We start from the raw sequence: 20,761 nt of genomic DNA on the forward strand, positions 1-20,761 counted from the left end.
TCGCATTCAGGTGTCAGCTTTGGGCTCTCTTAGGGGCAAATGATGAGGCAGGTTCTTGGCCTCGCATATGGATGTGGTTCGTTTCTTAAGAAGTCAAGCATTTGTGACTTATGGTCTGGAGGTTATGCCCAGTTTGGAGCCTTAATTTGGTCTTGCGAGTTTGTGAGGCTCCGTTTGAGCCTTTGAGGAGAACGACGCTGAAGGCTTTGTCTCTGAAGGCAGTGTTCCTGATGGCCTTCTGTTTGGCCAGACAGGTTTTGGAGTTACATGCTCTGTCTTGCAAGAATCCCTTTCTGCAGATTTCCCGTGACAGGGTTTCCTTGTGGACAGTCCCCTCTTTTAGGTCTAAGGTGGTGTCCTCCTTTCATGTTGGTAGACATTCTGGCTAGGGGTGCCTTGCCCAGCACCGGCCAATCGGGCAGCGTGCCTTCGCTCGAGTTTCTTTCCTACATATGTCACAGTTCCGCCTTTCGTGGTCTTTTATCTCAGGGGTCCCCAACCACCGGTCCGCGGACCGGGACCGGGCCGTGGGAGTTTTTTGCCTGTCGGCGGTGCGCGCTCCCGGTCTCTCCCGCTGCCGTTGCCGCTGGGCTGTCAGCACGTTCAAGCCCAGTGGGAACGGCAGCGGTGTTAGAAGAAGCTGTGGTACCCGCGGCTGGCCTTTTCTTCTTCCCGCGCCTGCACCCCCCCTCCCGTGACCCGGAACAGGAAGTGATACACGGAGCGGTGCGCGGGAAGGAGAAAGAGCCGTGCCGCGTCGGCTGCAGTGTCGGTCCCCGAGCAATTGAAGCAGCCGGTAATTGAGAAAGGAGTCAGCAGCATGAGCCCGACGCGGCTGATGGGATTCTTCTTTCTTGGCCTGCGGGGGCTGCTGCAGCTCCCATTTGTGCTCGGGGGGGGGGGGGGGGGAGAGGAAGTGAGTAAGAGAAAGAGAGAGAAGCAGCCAGCCAGCCTGTGTGTGATTGACTGGTCAGAGAGCTGATGTGTGTGTGTATGTGAGAGACAATGAAAGTGATTGCTCAGGGAGATGACTGATGTGTATGTGAGAGTGTGAGACATTAGTCAGGGAGGTGACTGTGTGTGTGTGTGAGAGAAAAAGGATGGAAGTGAGAAGTCTGGGTATGTGGGAAAGCATGAGCGTAAGAAGCCTGGTGTTGTGGGAGTGAGAAACCTGGGTGAGTGTGCATGCATGAGAGAGAGAGACTGCTTGGTAAGGTGACGGTGTGTGTCAGAGAAAAAGACTGATGTGTGTGAATGTGAGAGAATGTGATTCAGGGAATGAGAAGCCTGTGCACGTGGAGAGTGAGCATGGAAATGAGAGAGACTGGTGTGTGTGAATGTGAGAGAAAGTGATTATGGGAACAAGAAGCCTGTGCATGTGAAGAGAGTGAGCATGAGAGTAAGAAACCTGGGTGTGTGTGAGACACATCATGGGAGGGAGAAGCCTGTATATCTGAAAGAGAACATGGGAGTGAGAGACTGGTGAGTGTGTGTGTGTGTGAGAGAGAGAAAGAAAGTGATTATGGGAATGAGAAGCCTGTGCATGTGGAGAGAACAAGCATGGGAGTGAGAGACTGGTGAGTGAGTGTGTGGGTGTGTGTGTGTGTGAGAGAGAGAGACAGAGAAAGTGATTATGAGAGTGAGAAGCCCATATATGTAAGTAGAACACGGGAGTGGGAAGGCCTGTGTGTGTGTGTGTGTGTGTGTGTGTGTATGGCATGAGAGAAACTGTTCAGGAAGGTGACTGGTGTGTGTGTGCCAAAGACTGTTTGGGAGATGATTGGTGTGTGAGACAGAAACTGGTTATGGAGGCATGACTAGTATGGTGTGTGTGTGTGTGAGAGACATGGGCACTAAGGAAGAGGACCATAAGTATAGAGCTTAGCTTCTACTGCTGCTTCTGGTGTGTGCCACGGCCTGCAGGGAAGGGGAGTAGGAGAGCTGCTGGAGGGGGTAAGTAAAGGTGGCTTTAAGTTTATTTTTCTTGACTGCCATTTTAATTGTGTGATGTCTGCTTTTTTTAAATATTTTATTGGTGTTTGGAGAATGTTTAATAGTTTTTATGAGTTTTTAATTGTTGGATGTTATTCTGTTCATAGCTGTTTTGAAACATTTATTCTGCTTATTAGTATAGTTTTACCATTATTTCTGTGTGGGGATCTATAGCTGCTTGCTAGTTCTGTTTTCCTAATAAGAGGTGTATTGGTTTTTAGGACCTGATTTAATATTTGTAGTGTTGCCTTTTCATAGATAGGGTTGCTCCTGTTTGAGTGTATTCCATAATACAGGTGTAACTGTGTGCGGATTAGTTTATGTGCATTACTACAGATCCTGGGAGTATGTTAGGTCGGTTCTGTGTCTGTTACCGAGATGAGATATTTTGCTAGCATGTAAGCGTTTGTATCGGTCTTATTTGTTGTGTTTTCTCAGAGGACATGCATTGGTGGTAAACTGCTGTCTTTTCATAAGTAGGGCTATTGAGAACTGAGTTAATTATATTAGTCCGGCCCTTTAAAACCATCCCAATTTCTCATGCGGCCCCATGGGAAAATTAATTGCCCACCCCTGGTGTAGAGAGATGGACTCAGCATCTCCCGCCCATGGCTGCCGAGGAGAGGCACCAAGAAATCGACCATGAGGTGAATCTCAATTCCATGTGATTATGGGTAAGCCATTACCCTATCCCTAGTCCAGGGCATCTGTAGTATTGCTGGCATTCAGTGCTTAGGTTGATTGCGTACAGTTGCAGTCTTCAGTTTTTAATCAACTTCTTCAATATGCCCACAATGGCTTTTTGAAGAGAATACTGAATGGCTGAGGTCACTGCAGGGTGATGTCAGCTTTGAAACCTGACTCAGTCTCCATCTGCTAGCAGGGGAGCACATAACCCATTGGTCCTGAGTCCATCTGTCTACACTAAGGAAAACGAAATTATCAGGTAAGTCATTTCTCCATTTTCTCACTCACTGGCGTTGAAGCAGAGAGCAGTGATGGAGCTGCTTATTTAAGGGTAGCAACTGCCACATCAGAAAGTTACCCCCATGCTTTTTTCTTTATTTTCAACCTCTAGCCTTTAGGGATCCCCAGTGTTTATCCCATGCCCCTTTAAATTTTTTCATAGTTTTGGTCTTCTCCTCCTCCTTCGGAAGAGCATTCCAGGCATTCACCACTCTCTGTAAAGACATTTCCTGACGTTGATTCTGAGTCATCCTCCCTTGTGATCTGAGGCAACTAAAGCATGGACAGGGGTCCTAATGGAGATTCAACAATTCAATGGTTAGTACGAGGATCAGAGCCAACCATCTCGCACTCTAGAAATCCTGACCAGTGGTGGTAGTCGATGTATTGCCATTAGTTGATGTGAACCAGCTGAGGAAATCTAGTAGCTCTCAGATACCCTGGTAAATGTCTGTTTGGTCTGCTATGGAGTTCCCCTGCAGACCCTAGCAGCAGCTTACATGGCGAACACTATCATCATACAGACAAATGTTTTGAGCTGACACTGGATTTTAGATCAGACCAACGAAGCTGCAAGACAAGCAATTCTTCAGCTGGAAAAGGAAAGCAGGAGCCCGGGGTTTTGGCTATCCTTGTAGAACTGTAACTAGTATCCTTCAGTTATGTCAGGAGCCTGGCTATTCCCTAGACCAAGTTCTGAAAGTGCAAGCAGTGGTGCCGCTTCAGCCTTCCCCCGATCAGAAGATCCCTTCCATTCTCTCTTACAACTTTGGCTGTTGAGAGAACCAGCTACATAAAGTTTTCTTAGTATCATGGGTGTGAAACAGGATCATGTCACTTACCTGACTTAGAGTCTGGAGCCTCTGTGAGGTCAGTTTTCGGAGGAGACAATATTTCCCTTTGAGAGATCCATTCCTTCTGGCTGAAGAGAGTGGCATGAAGGCTTAACTTGCAAATCTTGCAGAGGGCGGAGAATGGCTCTGGCTTGCTTCAATGGACACAGTCCACAAGCTCTTTCCATTATTCTCCTTGATGGGATGTTTTCTTCCAGGGAGTTGAACACAAGACCTCAGCTGTGGAAGGTTTACTTGACTTGAAGGGATCTGGCCTCCCTTCCTCTCAAGCCTCCTAGTGCATCTCTTGTTCAAGTCTTTCTCCTTGATGGCCTTTGGCAATTGTAAATGAAAGGGTATCTGTGTCCATTACTATCCCTTTCAAAAGATGTTGTTTCACTTGGGTCAGAATCGGGCTTTTTTCATGACAGTAAGAAAGTCAGATGATGTAGACCAGGACAAGGACAACCATTTTCAAGTCCATTGTAGGTTTCTTTGAGACATTTTGTAGGTGACCAGTTTTTATTGGATTTGATGTGTCCTATTAAAGCGCATTGGTTTCAGAATGAATCTTGAAGATGAGTGATTCGGCCTGCTGTAGCAAGCGCTTGCAAGTCCCAGATGGATGTCAAGCCTACTCGATGAGGATGCAGGGCTTCTCATAGGCATAACTAGAACCTGTCTTTCCAGATGATAATGGTGGGGCAGCGCCCTTGTCTGTATTACATCTCAGTGTGGGTGTGCAGGCTGGGAAATGTTATGCCTTGGATGCAGGTGTCTTCTTCCACCTGGTCTGGGTGGAGCTTAAATATGTCCAATTTGTTTGGACTGGTCTGGTATGGATGATAAAGGAAGATATAATTTAAACTTACCTGTTCATTTCTTTTCCTTTGGTCCTGCCAGACCAGTCCAGAACCCACCCAGGGAAGCCACAGCGATCAAGGGATCTCAGTCTAAAGTTCAGTAAACTAGCAGTGAGTATGTAGTTGGCCTAATCTTGACCTTGGTGGAAGGATTGTTTGCTTCCTGGGTTAATGACCATGGAGTGAAGTTTCTTGGTTGCATCAGATTTTGCTTGTAGTGCTGATTTTGAAATCAAAACAAACAATTGCCTTTAGTTATCTTAACTTTGACATAGGAAACTGAAGAGGCAGCAGCACCAGATTTCCATAGGGAGAGTGAAGACAGCTTTGAGCTTTTTTTTTTTTCTCTGTCTCCATTTGGTGACGGGGACATAACAGACTTGTTTGGACTGGTCTGGAAAAAAAGGGAAACTTAATGGGTAAGTTTGGGGTTTTTTTTGTTTTTTTAAATCACCTTTTTCATCGTTTGTTTGTTTTTTTAGGACCCAATGCCAGGAGGAAACCAAAGATTCCACGTGCTCCAGACCCCAAGAAAACCAAAACCAAGAAGGTGGCACCCCTGAAAATCAAACTTGGGGGCTTTGGATCCAAACGCAAGCGGTCCTCGGTGAGGAAATGGAGCCTGGGGGGGCAGAGGGGTGGAGGAGCTGTCCTATTCCCAGCAGTCAGGCTGGATAGAGTGATATGCTTAGAGGTGAGGAGGTGGATCTGTGTCTCCTTCCCCAAAAGAGGGGGTTCTTGGCTTGGGGGTGGTGTAGAGGTTTGGTGAGAGGGATTGGGGAGGAATGGATTGTGTGGTCTGTCTGTCAACACTTAGCCCTGTGCTCCCCCCCTACAGAGCGAGGAGGATGACCTGGAAGTGGAATCTGACTTTGATGACGCCAGCATCAACAGTTACTCTGTTTCAGACGGCTCCACCAGCCGCAGTAGCCGCAGCCGCAAGAGGTTGAAGGCCAGCAAGAGGAAGAAGAAAGGTGGAGTGGTCGCTCTCTCTCCTTCCCCTCCGTGCTTCTCTTTCTATCTGAGGGCTATTGTGCATCCTTCCCGCATAGCCCAGTCTGTCACCTTCAGCCTGCTCGGACACTACATGCAGCGAGCCTTGGCAGCTTGGGGTGGCTTTGTTCCTCCTCTTGAACATCTGTAGGGATTGAAAAGAAACTCAGCTCTCCCCCCTTCCCCTGTCCTTCCTCTGCAGGCGATGAGGACACATCAGCGGTGGCACCAGTGGATGGCTATGAGACGGATCACCAGGATTACTGTGAGGTGTGCCAGCAGGGCGGCGAGATCATCCTCTGTGACACCTGCCCTCGTGCCTACCACATGGTCTGCTTGGACCCTGACATGGAGAAGGCCCCTGAGGGCAAGTGGAGCTGCCCCCACTGTGTGAGTACCTGGGAGCAAGCAGAGGTTCCCTATTTGTCCCTGGGAAGACAGGGCTGGAGGGGGCACTGTCTGCTGTTGGGGAGGTGCAGACAGTGAAGTTTTGTAGCTGTTCATTGTACAGCAGGGTGTGTTTACTCTGAAGTATCTCACATGTTTCTTTTTTTTTTTTGTATAACTATCTGTTTTCGTTTTTTGTATAACTATCTTTTCGTTTTTTGTATAACTATCTTTTCGTTTTTTGTATAACTATCTGTTTTCTTTCTTTGTATAACTATCTGTTTTCTTTCTTTGTATAACTATCTTTTCGTTTTTTGTATAACTATCTGTTTTCTTTCTTTGTATAACTATCTGTTTTTTTTTTTTGTATAACTATCTGTTTTTTTTTTGTATAACTATTTTTTTTTTTTGTATAACTATCTGTTTTTTTTTTTTGTATAACTATCTGTTTTCGTTTTTTGTATAACTATCTGTTTTCGTTTTTTGTATAATTACCTGTTTTCGTTTTTTGTATAATTACCTGTTTTCTTTTTGTATAATTACCTGTTTTCGTTTTTTGTATAACTATCTGTTTTTTTTTTTGTATAACTATCTGTTTTCTTTCTTTGTATAACTATCTGTTTTCTTTCTTTGTATAACTATCTGTTTTCTTTCTTTGTATAACTATCTGTTTTCTTTCTTTGTATAACTATCTGTTTTCGTTTTTTGTATAACTATCTGTTTTTGTTTTTTGTATAACTATCTGTTTTCTTTTTTGTATAACTATCTGTTTTCGTTTTTTGTATAACTATCTGTTTTCTTTCTTTGTATAACTATCTGTTTTCTTTCTTTGTATAACTATCTGTTTTCTTTCTTTGTATAACTATCTGTTTTCTTTCTTTGTATAATTACCTGTTTTTGTTTTTTGTATAATTACCTGTTTTTGTTTTTTGTATAACTATCTGTTTTCGTTTTTTGTATAATTACCTGTTTTTGTTTTTTGTATAACTATCTGTTTTCGTTTTTTGTATAATTACCTGTTTTCGTTTTTTGTATAACTATCTGTTTTCTTTTTTTGTATAACTATCTGTTTTCGTTTTTTGTAGAACTATCTGTTTTCGTTTTTTGTATAACTATCTGTTTTCTTTTTTTGTATAACTATCTGTTTTCTTTTTTTGTATAACTATCTGTTTTTGTTTTTTGTATAACTTATCTGTTTGGAACTTTTGCATGTTTCTTTCTTGAAGGTTTTTAAAAGGTTCATCAGTCTTTTTTGTTTTTTTTCCACTTCTGGCAGGAGAAGGAGGGGGTGCAGTGGGAGGTGGAAGTGGAGGATGACATGGAGGAGGGAGCTGGGGATGCAGAGGAAGAAGATGACCACCACATGGAGTTCTGTCGTGTGTGTAAGGATGGGGGTGAGCTGCTGTGCTGCGATACCTGTCCCTCTTCCTACCACATCCACTGTCTGAACCCTCCTCTGCCAGAAATCCCCAATGGGGAGTGGTTGTGTCCCCGCTGCACAGTAAGTATAATGCACAGGGTGGGGGCAGGCATAGGAGCAGTGTCTGAGGTGCCTTCTGACCTTCCTTTTTTCCATTAGTGTCCTCCCTTGAAGGGGAAGATCCAGAAAATCCTGACCTGGAGGTGGGGCCAGCCGCCTCCTGCCACGGTGGTACTGAAGGCAGCGGATGCAGCGCTCTTAGCTGTACCTTCCAAGCCCCTGGAGGGCCGGGCTGAGAGGGAGTTCTTTGTGAAGTGGCAGGGCATGTCCTACTGGCACTGCTCCTGGGTCTCAGAGCTGCAGGTGAGATATGGATCACGCAACCTCCAAAACACTTTAAATGGGGGAGGGGGGGAGTCCTGTTGAATGAGTAAGAACTGCTGATTGAGTTTCTTGACCCCATTCACCTATAGCTGGAGCTACTATTGGTTTTGGGTTTTTGCGCTTCACAGCTGGAGCTGCACTGCCAGGTCATGTTCCGCAATTATCAGCGCAAGAATGACATGGATGAACCGCCACCACCAGGTGACTATGGGGGAGATGATGATGAAAAGAGCAGGAAGCGGAAGAACAAGGATCCGCAGTACTTGGAGATGGAGGAGCGCTTCTACCGCTATGGGATCAAGCCTGAGTGGATGATGATCCACCGTATCCTCAACCACAGGTGCAGGAGACCTTTTGCTTACATCTGGCCTTTGACTGTATTCCTTAAGCTTTCTAGCTCAGGCTATACAAAGAATGTCATTTCCTTTTTAATGTTCTAAATTATATTTCTCTTTTCCTGTTGCCTGTTCCTCTCACATAAATAAATGTAAATCCCTCTAACGTGTCAGCTTGCACGTCTTTGCTGTTCATTGCCCCACCACCCCCACCTTTTCACATAAGAACAAGCCATACTGGGTCAGACCAAGGGTCCATCAAGCCCAGCATCCTGTTTCCAACAGTGGCCAATCCAGGCCATAAGAACCTGGCAAGTACCCAAAAACTAAGTCTATTCCATGTTACCATTGCTACTCACTGTGTCCCAGTCTGCAACATGGGGCACAGATTTGATCTTTGCCAGTGCCTTAACAGAAGTGGCATCACCTCGTGCATGTTGTAATGGTTTGGCCTTGGGCACATGGCATCTGCAATCCACAAGTCAGAAAAGGAGGAGTATGCGCGTGATGTGGCTTGTGTGGATGCAGTGCTCATGTTGCATGTTAGTGTTCCTTGGTGACCTGGCTTCCTTCCTTCCTATCTCCTGCCCAGTGTTGACAAGAAGAACAATGTTCACTACCTGATCAAATGGCGAGACCTGCCCTACGACCAGGCATCCTGGGAGATGGAAGATGTGGACATTCAGGACTATGACATCTACAAACAGAGCTACTGGAACCACAGGTTGTGATGTACACAGGGTCATTCTCCTTCCTCTGCTAACTGCAGCATTTTACTGTACACAGGATCTCTCTCTCTCTCATCTCTATCCCCTAACTGCAGCATTTTACTGTACACAGGATCTCTCTCTCTCTCATATCTCTATCCCCTAACTGCAGCATTTTACTGTACACAGGATCTCTCTCTCATATCTCTATCCCCTAACTGCAGCATTTTACTGTACACAGGATCTCTCTCTCATATCTCTATCCCCTAACTGCAGCATTTTACTGTACACAGGATCTCTCTCTCATATCTCTATCCCCTAACTGCAGCATTTTACTGTACACAGGATCTCTCTCATATCTCTATCCCCTAACTGCAGCATTTTACTGTACACAGGATCTCTCTCTCATATCTCTATCCCCTAACTGCAGCATTTTACTGTACACAGGATCTCTCTCTCATATCTCTGTCCCCTAACTGCAGCATTTTACTGTACACAGGATCTCTCTCTCATATCTCTATCCCCTAACTGCAGCATTTTACTGTACACAGGATCTCTCTCTCTCTCATCTCTATCCCCTAACTGCAGCATTTTACTGTACACAGGATCTCTCTCATTTCTATCCCCTAACTGCAGCATTTTACTGTACACAGGATCTCTCTCTCTCTCATCTCTATCCCCTAACTGCAGCATTTTACTGTACACAGGATCTCTCTCTCTCTCATCTCTATCCCCTAACTGCAGCATTTTACTGTACACAGGATCTCTCTCTCTCATTTCTATCCCCTAACTGCAGCATTTTACTGTACACAGGATCTCTCTCTCTCTCATCTCTATCCCCTAACTGCAGCATTTTACTGTACACAGGATCTCTCTCTCATATCTCTATCCCCTAACTGCAGCATTTTCTGGTGTGTAGCCAGATAGACTCAGGACTCTAATGGGTTATGTTCCCCTGCCAGCAGATGGAAATGGAGTCAGGTTGCAAAGCTGATGTAACTGTACTTCCCTGTACGTACCTGGATCAGTCCAGACCAAGGGTTTGGTAAGAACCAATTTTCTTATATAGCCCTACAGGGACCTCAGCTCTCCTTCTCAGTCTCCAGCAGATGGTGGATGTATCTCTCCCTATAGGGATTGTTGTACTTTTTGGAAGGAGAAATTCTACTTTCCCTGTACATACCCGGATCAGTCCAGACTCCTGGGTTTTGCTTCCCCTCCAGCAGATGAAGACAAAAGTTTTAACGGACTCCGTCCTATACCCCTGAGGTGCCACCTAGAGTCTGTCAGTATTTCTCTGTCTCCAGCAGATGGTGGAGGTGCAAAACCATGAGTCTGGTTAGGTGTGTGTTAGGTTTGGGTTAACTGGAAAAAAAAGGTAATTGAAAAGTACATTGGGAGAAAAGAAGCATAATTTTAATTTACTGAAGAGTATTTTTGGAAGAGGATACTTCGCAGCCTCCCAGGGCGTTGGTAGGTCCTGGTGGGACCATCCCCCCTGGTAGTTGAGGGAGGAAAAGCAGAGGGTTGAGAGCCCTGTACCTGCTACAGCTAGGGGTGATACAGTGGGGCCCGGTTCACTCACCCCCAGGGGGCAAACGCTTCAAGCTGCGAGAGCCCTTAAAAAAAAAAAAATGGCCCACATCTCTTCCTCATTGGGGGTCACCTTACGACTATGGGCCCAAATTAAGGCAAAGGTAGTCGGCAATCATCAATACTTTTATCTAACATCGTTATGTCATAACACACAGTTGACAGCTGGATTTCAGTCTCCTCGAATGGCCTATTGGATGGAGCAAGGAATCACTACAGTGGGTCACTTCCTCCAACAGGGTGCTCTTATACCACGGGACCGCTTCTTTGCTTTGCACACTATGGACCATCGTGACTTCCTTCTTTATGAACAACTTTCCCATTTTATTCGAGGCATCATGCGTGACGGATCCCTTAGACCGGGCAGATCATTAATGGAAGCTTATATTCTTCAAGGAGGCGCACTAACTGGGGCGATCTCTAAATTATATCAACTTTTCTTTCCCCCTGCGCAGGCTCCTTGTGGATATCGTCAACGCTGGGAAAGGGATTTGGGCAAACGGTTTAGCCAGAGGGAGTGGGAGGAAGCTCTCCTTCTTGCTCGTTCCTGCTCTATCTCGGCTCGGTTACAGGAGAACTGTTACAAAATGATCTTTCGATGGTACCTCTCTCCCTCTAGACTCCATAAAATGTATTCGAGGGTCCCGGCCTTGTGTTGGAGATGTGGGTCAGATGTAGGTACTTATATGCATGTCTGGTGGACCTGTCTCCAGATTCAACCATTCTGGATTGCGATGTTTGCCTTGTTGGGTGCCCTTGTTAGCTGAAGCTGCGTTACTGAATATGCTTCCACCCACCCTAAACAAATTTCAAAAAATTTTTGGTTCTCAGTTTTTTATTGCGGCCCGCCTAGCTGTTGCATTTCGGTGGAAATCACCGATTTTACCATTGGTTTCTGAGGTAACGGCTAGACTACATTCCATTTGCACTTTGGCGACCCTTACCGCAGACAGGCATCACAGACATGCTACATACCGGAAGGTTTGGCAACCTTTTCTGACTTATGTCTCCCAACTTTAACTTTTGTATCCTGTTTCCGAGATCTCCAGACCTCTGTGATATGCCCTAGCAGATATATCTGGTTCCTAGAGAGTAGCGAACTGTTTTCTTTTGCCTCATTGTCTCCTTGGAGCGCTGTACTATTTGTATCTACCTGATTACTATTGCTATTCCCAGTACTAGCCATTTCCAATTTCACTGTCACATTGTATGTTATAGTGGTCGTATTAACGGTGCAATTTCGAATACAGCTGTCGTTTTGGGAGGGAGAAGGGAGGGGGGTTGGGGGTTGGTTTCTGGGTCTGGGGGTTATATGTAAAATGACTTGAATCCTTTTGGTTGTTGTATGGTTCACATTGTTCTTTTATTATGTATTCAAGTTTAATAAAACTTAAATTTAAAAAAAAAAAAAAAAAAAAAAAATTAGTTTTGGTTTTACTTCGGCACGACCAGCCCAGTGCTCTCTCTCCCCTTCGCGGCTGCGTCGCTGTCTCCGGGGTGTTTTTTCTTTGTTTTTGATGCTTACCTCCAGGGTCCGGGCTAACTTTAGATCGCGGACATGCCGCGTTATGTGGCCTGCTCCGCGCGCTCTCAGCTGTCCAGAACCAGGGAGTGTCCGGCAGGACTCAGAATAAAAATTCAGATGGCAGCAGGCCCCAGAAGTGCAGTGCATCTGGCAGAGCCTGGGAGGCTCGAACAACAACCCCAGGCCCCCGATTCGTTCCTCCTAAGCGCGGGAACGGAGGCCATTTTAAGGACCTTCAGGCAGCAAGAGAGGGAGGCACTGAGAGAAGGAAGTTTACCACTGCCCCTGTCCCCGCGACCTGGGACCTCCGGTGGGATCGATTTTCGGGCTGATCAGGAACCTTCCTCGGAGGATGACGCTGAGGAGGGCTCGGATGGGTCTTCTTCCTCGTCCTCTTCCGATTTGGTATGGCTGCTCCGGAAGGTCCTTAAAGCCCACAAATCAACCAAGCATCACGGCGGTAAAGCTTCGCGGCTGGCACCGGGGTCCACGAGAGCGGACAAGGGAACTCTGGTGCCCTGGAAGCGGGTCCGGCCCCCTTTGGTTGTTACGAAAGTCAAGTGCCCTCTCTGGTCTCTTGCCTGTCCAGGGGACAGTTCTTCGGACCACATGGATGGGGAGGACTCCCCTCCACAAGATCAGGGGCGGGATGCGGACTTGGATGGTCAACTCCAGCCGCCCAAGCAAGGGGGCGCACCGGTGCTTGAAGGTGATGACCCTAAAGTGGTACGTCTGTTCCGGAAGGAGGAATTAGGTCTGCTTATCCCAGCGATTCTGGAGGAGTTGGGAACTGACGTGCCTCCAGAGGACTCTTAGCTTGGGGCCGTTGATCCGGTTATGATAGGGCTATGATAGGTCCTTCCCGTTCCATATGTGGGTCACGGACCTCTTGTTTCGGGAGTGTGGGACACTCCAGACCTGGGCTTGAAGGTTGGTCGGGCTATGGATAAATTATACCCGCTTCCAGAGGACGCTCTTGACCTTCTCAAAGTTCCCAAGGTGGATGCCGTGGTGTCGGCGGTGACAAAGAAGACCACCATTCCGGTGACCGCGGCCACGACTTTGAAGGATTTGCAGGATCGCAAACTGGAGTTACAGCTGAAGAAGATATTCGAAGTCTCGGCGCTGGGAGTCAGGGCAGCCATGTGTAGCAACTTTGCGTTCCGGGCTAGCCTCCGCTGGGTGCAGACCTTACAGTCTGTGCTGCTTCCTCCGTGGAGAGCGATGTCACCAGCGGGTCGGCTGGAGGCCACAGTAGCTTACAGTGTGGATGCCCTGTATGATCTCCTGAGGACTTCGGGCCGATCTATGGTCTTGGCCGTTTCAGCCTGCAGGCTCCTGTGGCTTCGGAACTGGTCCGCGGATGTGTCTTCCAAGACTCAGTTGGTTCCATGCCTTTTAAAGGAAGGTTGCTTTTTGGACAGCAATTGGAAGACATGATCAAATCTCTGGGAGAGAACAAGGTCCATAAGTTGCCGGGGGATAGGCCGCGGTCAAGGGGATCCTTTCCTCAGAGGGCTCGATTCCGGAGGAAATGATGTTTTCGTTCCTCAGATTTTTCAACCCGACAGGGTCCTGGGTTACATCAGTCCTGGAACCAGTCCTTTCGGGGCCTATGACCCAACCGGGAAGGTGGAGCTATTCAGTCTCACGGAGGACTCAAATCCGCACAATGAAGTGAGGCTGGTCCACTCCTCAGTTCCAAGGATAGGGGGAAGGTTGTCCCTGTTTCTAGAGGAGTGGGCCAGTTTAACTTCGGATCAATGGGTCCTAAGTATAATAGAACGAAGCTACGCTTTAGATTTTGCACGACCTCTCCAGGAGAGCTTCCTGGTTTCTCCGTGTGCATACCACCAGAAAATGTCTAGCTGTTCTACAGACCCTACAGCACTTGCTGGACCTGGGGGCCATAGTTCCGGTTCCTGAAGGAGAGCTCAGAAGAGGACGTTACTCAGTCTACTTCGTGGTGCCCAAAAAGGATGGTGCCTTTTGTCCCATCCTCGACTTAAAAAAGAGTCAGTCGCACGTTAAAGGTTCCTCTGTTCCGCATGGAGACCCTTTGGTCAGTGATTGTATCCATTCACAGGGGAGAGTTTCTGGCATCTCTAGACCTGACGGAAGCACATACCAATTCGTCGGACCATCAGAGGTATTTACGTTTCGCAATTCTCGGGCATCATTTCCAATTTCGAGCTCTATCTTTTGGGCTGGCAACTGTGCCCAGCGTGTTCACCAAGGTCATGGTGGTGGTAGTGGCAGCCCTGCGAAAGGAAGGGATACTGGTGCATCCATACCTGGACGATTGGCTGATTCAGGCGAAATTGGAGGATCTTTGCCGAATAGCGATTCAGAGAGTCCTTCAGCTGCTAAGCTCGTTAGGTTGGGTGGTCAGTCCCGACAAGAGTTATCTGGTTCCCTCCCAATCCTTGGAGTTTTTGGGGGCACATTTCGACACAACCATGGGGAAGGTTTTCCTTACCAAGGAGAGATTGTCCAAACTTCTTTCTCAAGTGGAGTTGTTGTGGTCCAAGCCTCGTCCCAGTGCCTGGGATTATTTGCAGGTCCTGGGTTTGATGGCCTCCATGATCGATCTGGTGCCTTTGGGCCTTTGCGCATATGCGTCCTCTTCAATCAGCCTTGCTCTCCAGATGGAATCCGCTCTCCAGTCAGTTCCATCTTCGTCTACCCTTGACAGACTCGGCATGAGCAAGTCTGTCTTGGTGGCTCTGCCCGGAAAATTTGCAGCGCGGGGTGGATTTGGAAATCCCATCCTGGATTGTGGTAACCACCGATGCCAGCCTCTCTGGTTGGGGGGCTGTCTGCCAAGACAGAGCGGTACAAGGACAGTGGACAAGGACGAAGTCCTCTTGGTTGATCAGTCGTTTAGAGACCAGAGCGGTACGCTTAGTGCTGCAGGAACTCCTTACCTTGGTAGAAGGGCGATCCATCAGAATCCTCTCAGACAATGCGACAACTGTGGCTTACATCAATCGTATATGAGTTATATTATTATGATATGTTAAGATGAGTTTCTTACCGGTTTTCCTCTGTTACCTGTCACCAGTGTTCCTTGTACCGCCCCTGAGCGAATGTTGAAGTTGCATTGTAAACCGATACGCTTTATATATTTTTACAGGAATGTCGGTATAGAAAAAATATAAATAAATAAATAAAATAAATAAGGGGGAACTAAGAGTCGTCCTGTGGCGACAGAAGCTCAGCTCTTAATCCACTGGATGGAGCAACACCTATACCGGATCGCAGCATCTCACATTGCCGGGGTAGACAATGCAGAGGCCGATTTTTCTCAGCCGAAACCAGTTGGACCCGGGGGAGTGGGAGCTCTCCAAGGCCTTTCGAATACTGTGCAACCGCTGGACCACCCCCATCATGGACTTGATGGCAGCGTTTTGTAATGCCAAGGCACCTCTATTCTTCAGTCGGCGTCTGCAGTCAGGGGCGGAAGGGGTAGATGCTCTGGTTCTTCCCTGGCCAAAAGACGTTCTGTTGTACGTCTGTCCGCCGAGGCCGTTGATTGGCAAGGTTCTACGCCGTATTGAAACTCATCCGCTAGGCTGGCTGATGAATATGGTCAAGTCACCTTGTCCCGTCCCAGTCCCTGGAATTTTTGGGAGCTGTGTTCGACACTCGACAGGGAAGAGTTTTCCTTACATCCGGTTGTGTGCTAAAATTACAAGGTCAGGACCCCAAGTCAGAGGAGTTCCATCTGCCCTTGCTGTTGCTGGAACCAGCCAGGTCCAGCCTGGATTGGTGGTTGGTCCCGGATCACTTGCTTCAGGGCATAGAACTGGACAATCCCCGATGGATAGTCGTGACGACGGATGCCAGCCTGACCGGTTGGGGGGCAGTGTGTCAGTCGCATTCAGCACAGGGTCAATGGACCCTTCAGCAAGCCAGCTGGTCTATAAATCATTTGGAAACCAGAGCAATACACCTAGCGTTAACGACACTTTCTGCCGCTTGACGAAACCAGGCGGTAAGGATCTTTTCAGACAATGCGACCACCGTGGCGTACATAAACCGGCAAGGGGGGACGAAAAGTCGGCCGGTGGCCTCCAAAGCGGACAAATTGATGGCCTGGGCGGAAATCCATCTGACCCTCTTAGCGCATCCCACATTGCCGGGGTAGACAACGTTCAGGCAGACTTCCTCAGTAGACAGCGGCTACATCCCGGGGAATGGGAACTGTCCTCGGAGGCGATGAAGTTGGTGACTTGCCGGTGGGGGATGCCCCGGCTCAACCTAATGGCGACTCGACTGAACGCCAAGGCGGCTCGCTTCTTCAGTCGCAGACGGGAGCATGGAGCAGAAGGGGGTGGATGCTCTGGTCCTCCCGATGTTCTCCTCTGTGTTCCCTACTTAGCCGTTGGGGAAGGTTCTAAGACGCATAGAATCCCACCGAGGACCGGTCATTCTGGTGGCTCCGGAGTGGCCTCGAAGGCTGTGGTTGTAGATCTAATCAACCTAGCGATGGATGGTCCTCTGCGTCTGGGTCATCTACCACGCCTTTTGCGTCAAGGTCCAGTATATTTCGATCAGGCGGATCGCTTTTGTCTAGCGGCTTGGCTTATGAGAGGAGGCAATTGAGAAAGAAGGGCTATCCGGAGGCGGTGATTACCACTCTTTTGCGGGCTCGAAAGACATCTACCTCTCTCGCTTATTCTCGAGTTTGGAAGTTGTTTGATTCCTGATGCAGTGGGTTGCGCGTGTCCCCACAGAAGGCCTCTATCGTTCATATTCTTGCAGGAAGGTTTGAAGAAAGGACTGACATATAGCTCCCTCAGGGTCCAGGTAGCAGCGTTAGGTTCCTTAAGAGGTAAGGTTGATGGTACTTCCATTGCAGGACATCCGGATGTCGTTCGTTTCCTGAAGGGAGCCAAGCATTTGCATCTGCCAGTGAGGTCAGTTTGTCCCTCATGGAGTTTGCTTCGGGGGCTCTGTGGTTCTCCCTTCGAGCCTATTAAATGAACCACATTGAAGGACTTAACGCTTAAGGTGGTGTTTCAAGTGGCTATCAGTTTGGCTAGACGTGTTTTGGAGCTTCAGGCGTTATCTTGCAGAAAGCCTTTCATGCGTATCACGGATTCTGGGGTTTCACTCAGGACGGTACCTTTTCTACCTAAGGTGGTTTCGGCGTTTCACGTCAACCAAACAGTGGAGTTACCAGCCTTTCCAGAGGTGGATTCTGGCTCTCAGTCTCGGGACTTGCGGAAACGCGATATTCGCAGGATCCTTATGCGGTACCTGGAGATGACTAATGCCTTCCGGTTGTTGGATCATTTTTTTGTCTTGTGGAGTAGTCCTAAGAAAGGGTGTAAAGCTTCCTAGACGACTATTGCCCACTGGTTGAAGGACGCCATTGCTTCGGCGTACATATATCATGGGCGTCCAGTTCCTGATGGTCTTAAGGCTCATTCCATCAGGTCGCAGGCGGCGTCGTGGGCGGAAAGCCAATGTGTATCACCTCAAGAGATTTGCAGGGCAGCTACTTGGAAGTCCCTGCACACGTTTGCTAAGCATTACCGGTTAGATGTCCGGGATCCGACTATGGATTCGTTTGGCGGCAGTGTGCTTCGAGTGGGACTCTCCGGGTCCCACCCCATTTAAGACAGCTTGGGTACATCCCAGCAGTCTGGACTGATCCTGGTACGTACAGGGAAAGGAAAATTGGTTCTTACCTGCTAATTTACGTTCCTGTAGTACCAAGGATCAGTCCAGACGCCCGCCCAGGGGGGTGCTAGGCAGGAGAGTCCGCTCAGCTGATTGTTTATTCTCTTTGCAGAATCTTCCTTTTTTTTTTCCCAGTGTTGAGCACCTATGTTACCACATGGTTATTTTTTCACAAGTTATACTGTTTACGAGGTTCTCGTGTTGATCTAGTCATTGGTTGCTAAATTTACTTCATTCTGCTTTGATATTGATTATACTGAAGGATCGCAGGTGGCACACTGGGTTATATTGGAGTGCTTTTCAGCTTTTCTCTGACTCCATCTGCTGGAAGGGAGGCATAACCCAGCAGTCTGGACTGAACCATGGTAGTACAGGAACGAAAATTAGCAGGTAAGAACCAATTTTCCTTTTGAACCCCTTAAAACGGTGACATTGAAGGATCTCACCTTGAAAACAGTGTTTTTGGTGGCTATATGCTCAGCTCACAGAATTTCTGAGTTACAGGCGCTCTCTTGTAGGGAACCTTTTTTGAGGAACCATTTTTGAGGATATCTGATTCGGGGGTTTCTCTTCGAACTGTTCTGTCCTTTTTGCCCAAAGTGGTCCCATCTTTTCATTTAAGCCAACCAGTTGATCTTCCAGCTTTTCCTAATTTGTCGAACGATGTACAACCCACACAAGAGCTTCGTTGGTTAGATGTTCGGCGTTCCTTGTTACGTTACTTGGAAGTTGCAAATTCTTTCAGACTCTCAGATCATATATTTGTCCTATGGAGCGGTCCCAGAAAGGGTCACAAGGCATCTAAGACGACGATTTCATGATGGTTGAGAGAAGCCATTTCCTCTGCATACATTTGTAAAGGAAGACCTGTTCCTGAGGGCCTGAAGGCCCATTCTATTCGCTCTCAAGCAGCTTTGTGGGCCGAATGCCAGTTGGTATTGCCTCAGGAGATTTGCAGAGCTGCTACTTGGAAGACGCTCCACACATTTGCTCGCCACTACCACTTGGACATTCAGGCTCTCGGGGATTTTGGCAGTGGCATACTGCATGCAGGACTCACGAGGTCCCACTCTGTTTAGGGAAGCTTTGGTACATCCCATAGTCTGCTCTGATTGGTTCTTACCTGATAATTTTCGTTCCTGTAGTACCACGGATCAGTCTAGACACCTGCCCAAGGATTAGGAGTGGGTAGCATGGAGATCTGTATTTCAAACGTCCGCGTGCGCATATTCAGGTTATGTTATTGCAGCATACTAAGAAAGCTACAGGTTACATGTTTATACGTTCTGGTAGTTCTGTTGCTTGATTCATTGCTAGTATTGTTCTGCTTCGATACTCTATATACTGAAGGGATGCAGGAGGCACACTAGGTTAAGTGAGGGGGCCTTTCAAGTTTTTTTTCTGTCTCCACCTGCTGGAAGGGAGGCATAAACTATGGTCTGGACTGATCCGTGGTACTACAGGAACGAAAATTAGCAGGTAAGAACCAATTTTCCTTTGGAAAGTAGCAGGAGGCCTTCGCAGGGAAACCAGAATGGGATTCTTTTTTGGTTCTGTCATAGAATCTGCCCCAGGAATTCCCAGCATCTTCAGGGTCTGGGAGACTAGGGCCGGCAATTCTGCTCTATGGAAAACCCGTAACATGGTCCGATACGGTTCTAACCCAGGGGGAATTTCCTTATTTTCCAAGGAATCTGTATCCTCCTCTGGGATACCCTTTGTAAGGCGAGGCATACATCGAGGCCTGCTTGTAGGAATGGGAGAGGGAGTGGCCAACGGCTGTGGTTCCATCCAGACTGGGCAAGAGATGGCAGTAGACTGCGCCTGCACGAAGGCTTGTAGTCCTAGAAAAACTCCATCCAGGAAATGCAGCTGGGTCCATGCCTAGCCCAGGAGGTACTGGGGTGGGACCAGTTGAATTTCCCTCTCCCACAGATGAACCCATCAAGGGGATACTAAGGTCCAGTACACTTCCAGTTAAAGCAATGGTCAACCCATCATCCGAATGGGAGGAGCCTGGTTTAGCAAGATCCGAGGAGGTCAATTCCCCTTGGGCTTCCTCTCAGCGCTGACATAAGTTGGAGTCCAGGTCAGACTGAGAGGCTCTAATACGGCAAGCATTGCAGAGAGCAAGATGTTTAGCTTTCTTGGTTGGCAGTGTCATTGGCGGCATTAACTGTGCGTCCTATCAGCACTTAAAAATTTATGCGCACAGATTTCGAATGCTTAGGACGCGGCGAGGAGCACACACAGACTGTACGCCCGGTTTCTCCTATGTTGTGCTCATGGCAAGTGCCTGGAGCCAAAGCACTGCACGTACTGACGTTCTATGGCAGGTAATACAAGCACAAAGAAGCACGCGCCATGGCCTCCCATACGATGTGCCGACCAAGCCTGAAGCGGGGCCTCTCAACCCGCTCAGTAACCCACTTCCCTTTACCCCATCGGGATCAGGAACAATGTCAGTACAGCACGCAGAGCAAATAGCAGGAGGAAATCTTACCGAAACCCCTCCAAACGTGTCTGAATTGGGAGGTAAATTAAAAAAAAAAAATTTTTTTAATTTTTTTTTTTTTTTTACTTACCTGGGCTCAGCGTTTACTGGCTGAGCACAGAGATGGTCTCCTGCTGCGGGGGGGAGAGGGATTTGGCTTGTCACTTCCGTGCTCTGCTTCCTGCACCTGCTGCCGTTCAGCTGCCTAAGTAGCAAAGTCTATGCCGAGAAACCGGCTACTGGACCAAGGCACATCTCAGAGATCTGGGAAATCACCTCAGGAATTCTCAACTGGGGGAGGGACCTTTAGGTATCACTGCAGGAGAACAGGGCTCAATTTTCTTCAATTTAGAAAATAGAATTTCTCCTTCCAAATGTAGAACAATCCCTATAGGGAGAGGTACATCCTCCTGCTGGAGGCAGAGAATACTGGAGAGCTGAGGTCACTGCAGGGCTATGTGTACTGTGGGGGCACATAGTCCATTTGTCTTGCACTAAGGAAAATGAAATTATCTGGTAAGTAATTTCTTCATTTTACTGTACACAGGGTCCCTCGCCTTACCTCCTCTCTTAACTGC

At 47.8% G+C, this 20,761-nt stretch overlaps 1 protein-coding gene across 7 annotated transcripts in view; it reads left to right on the forward strand.

Moving 5' to 3' along the window:
- Positions 1–20,761, forward strand: part of CHD4 (chromodomain helicase DNA binding protein 4) — a 129,140-nt gene that overhangs the window by 38,840 nt on the left and 69,539 nt on the right. For all 7 annotated transcript variants that reach the window (XM_029579471.1, XM_029579470.1, XM_029579469.1 and 4 more), the window contains exons 7-13: positions 5,137–5,261; positions 5,493–5,628; positions 5,850–6,037; positions 7,311–7,535; positions 7,614–7,817; positions 7,967–8,178; positions 8,766–8,897. In XM_029579471.1, the coding sequence (XP_029435331.1) occupies positions 5,137–5,261; positions 5,493–5,628; positions 5,850–6,037; positions 7,311–7,535; positions 7,614–7,817; positions 7,967–8,178; positions 8,766–8,897 (1,222 nt within the window). The remainder of the gene's footprint in view (positions 1–5,136; positions 5,262–5,492; positions 5,629–5,849; positions 6,038–7,310; positions 7,536–7,613; positions 7,818–7,966; positions 8,179–8,765; positions 8,898–20,761) is intronic.

The sequence above is a fragment of the Rhinatrema bivittatum genome, chromosome 16 (genome assembly GCF_901001135.1).
Source record: "Rhinatrema bivittatum chromosome 16, aRhiBiv1.1, whole genome shotgun sequence".
Lineage (NCBI taxonomy): Eukaryota > Metazoa > Chordata > Amphibia > Gymnophiona > Rhinatrematidae > Rhinatrema > Rhinatrema bivittatum.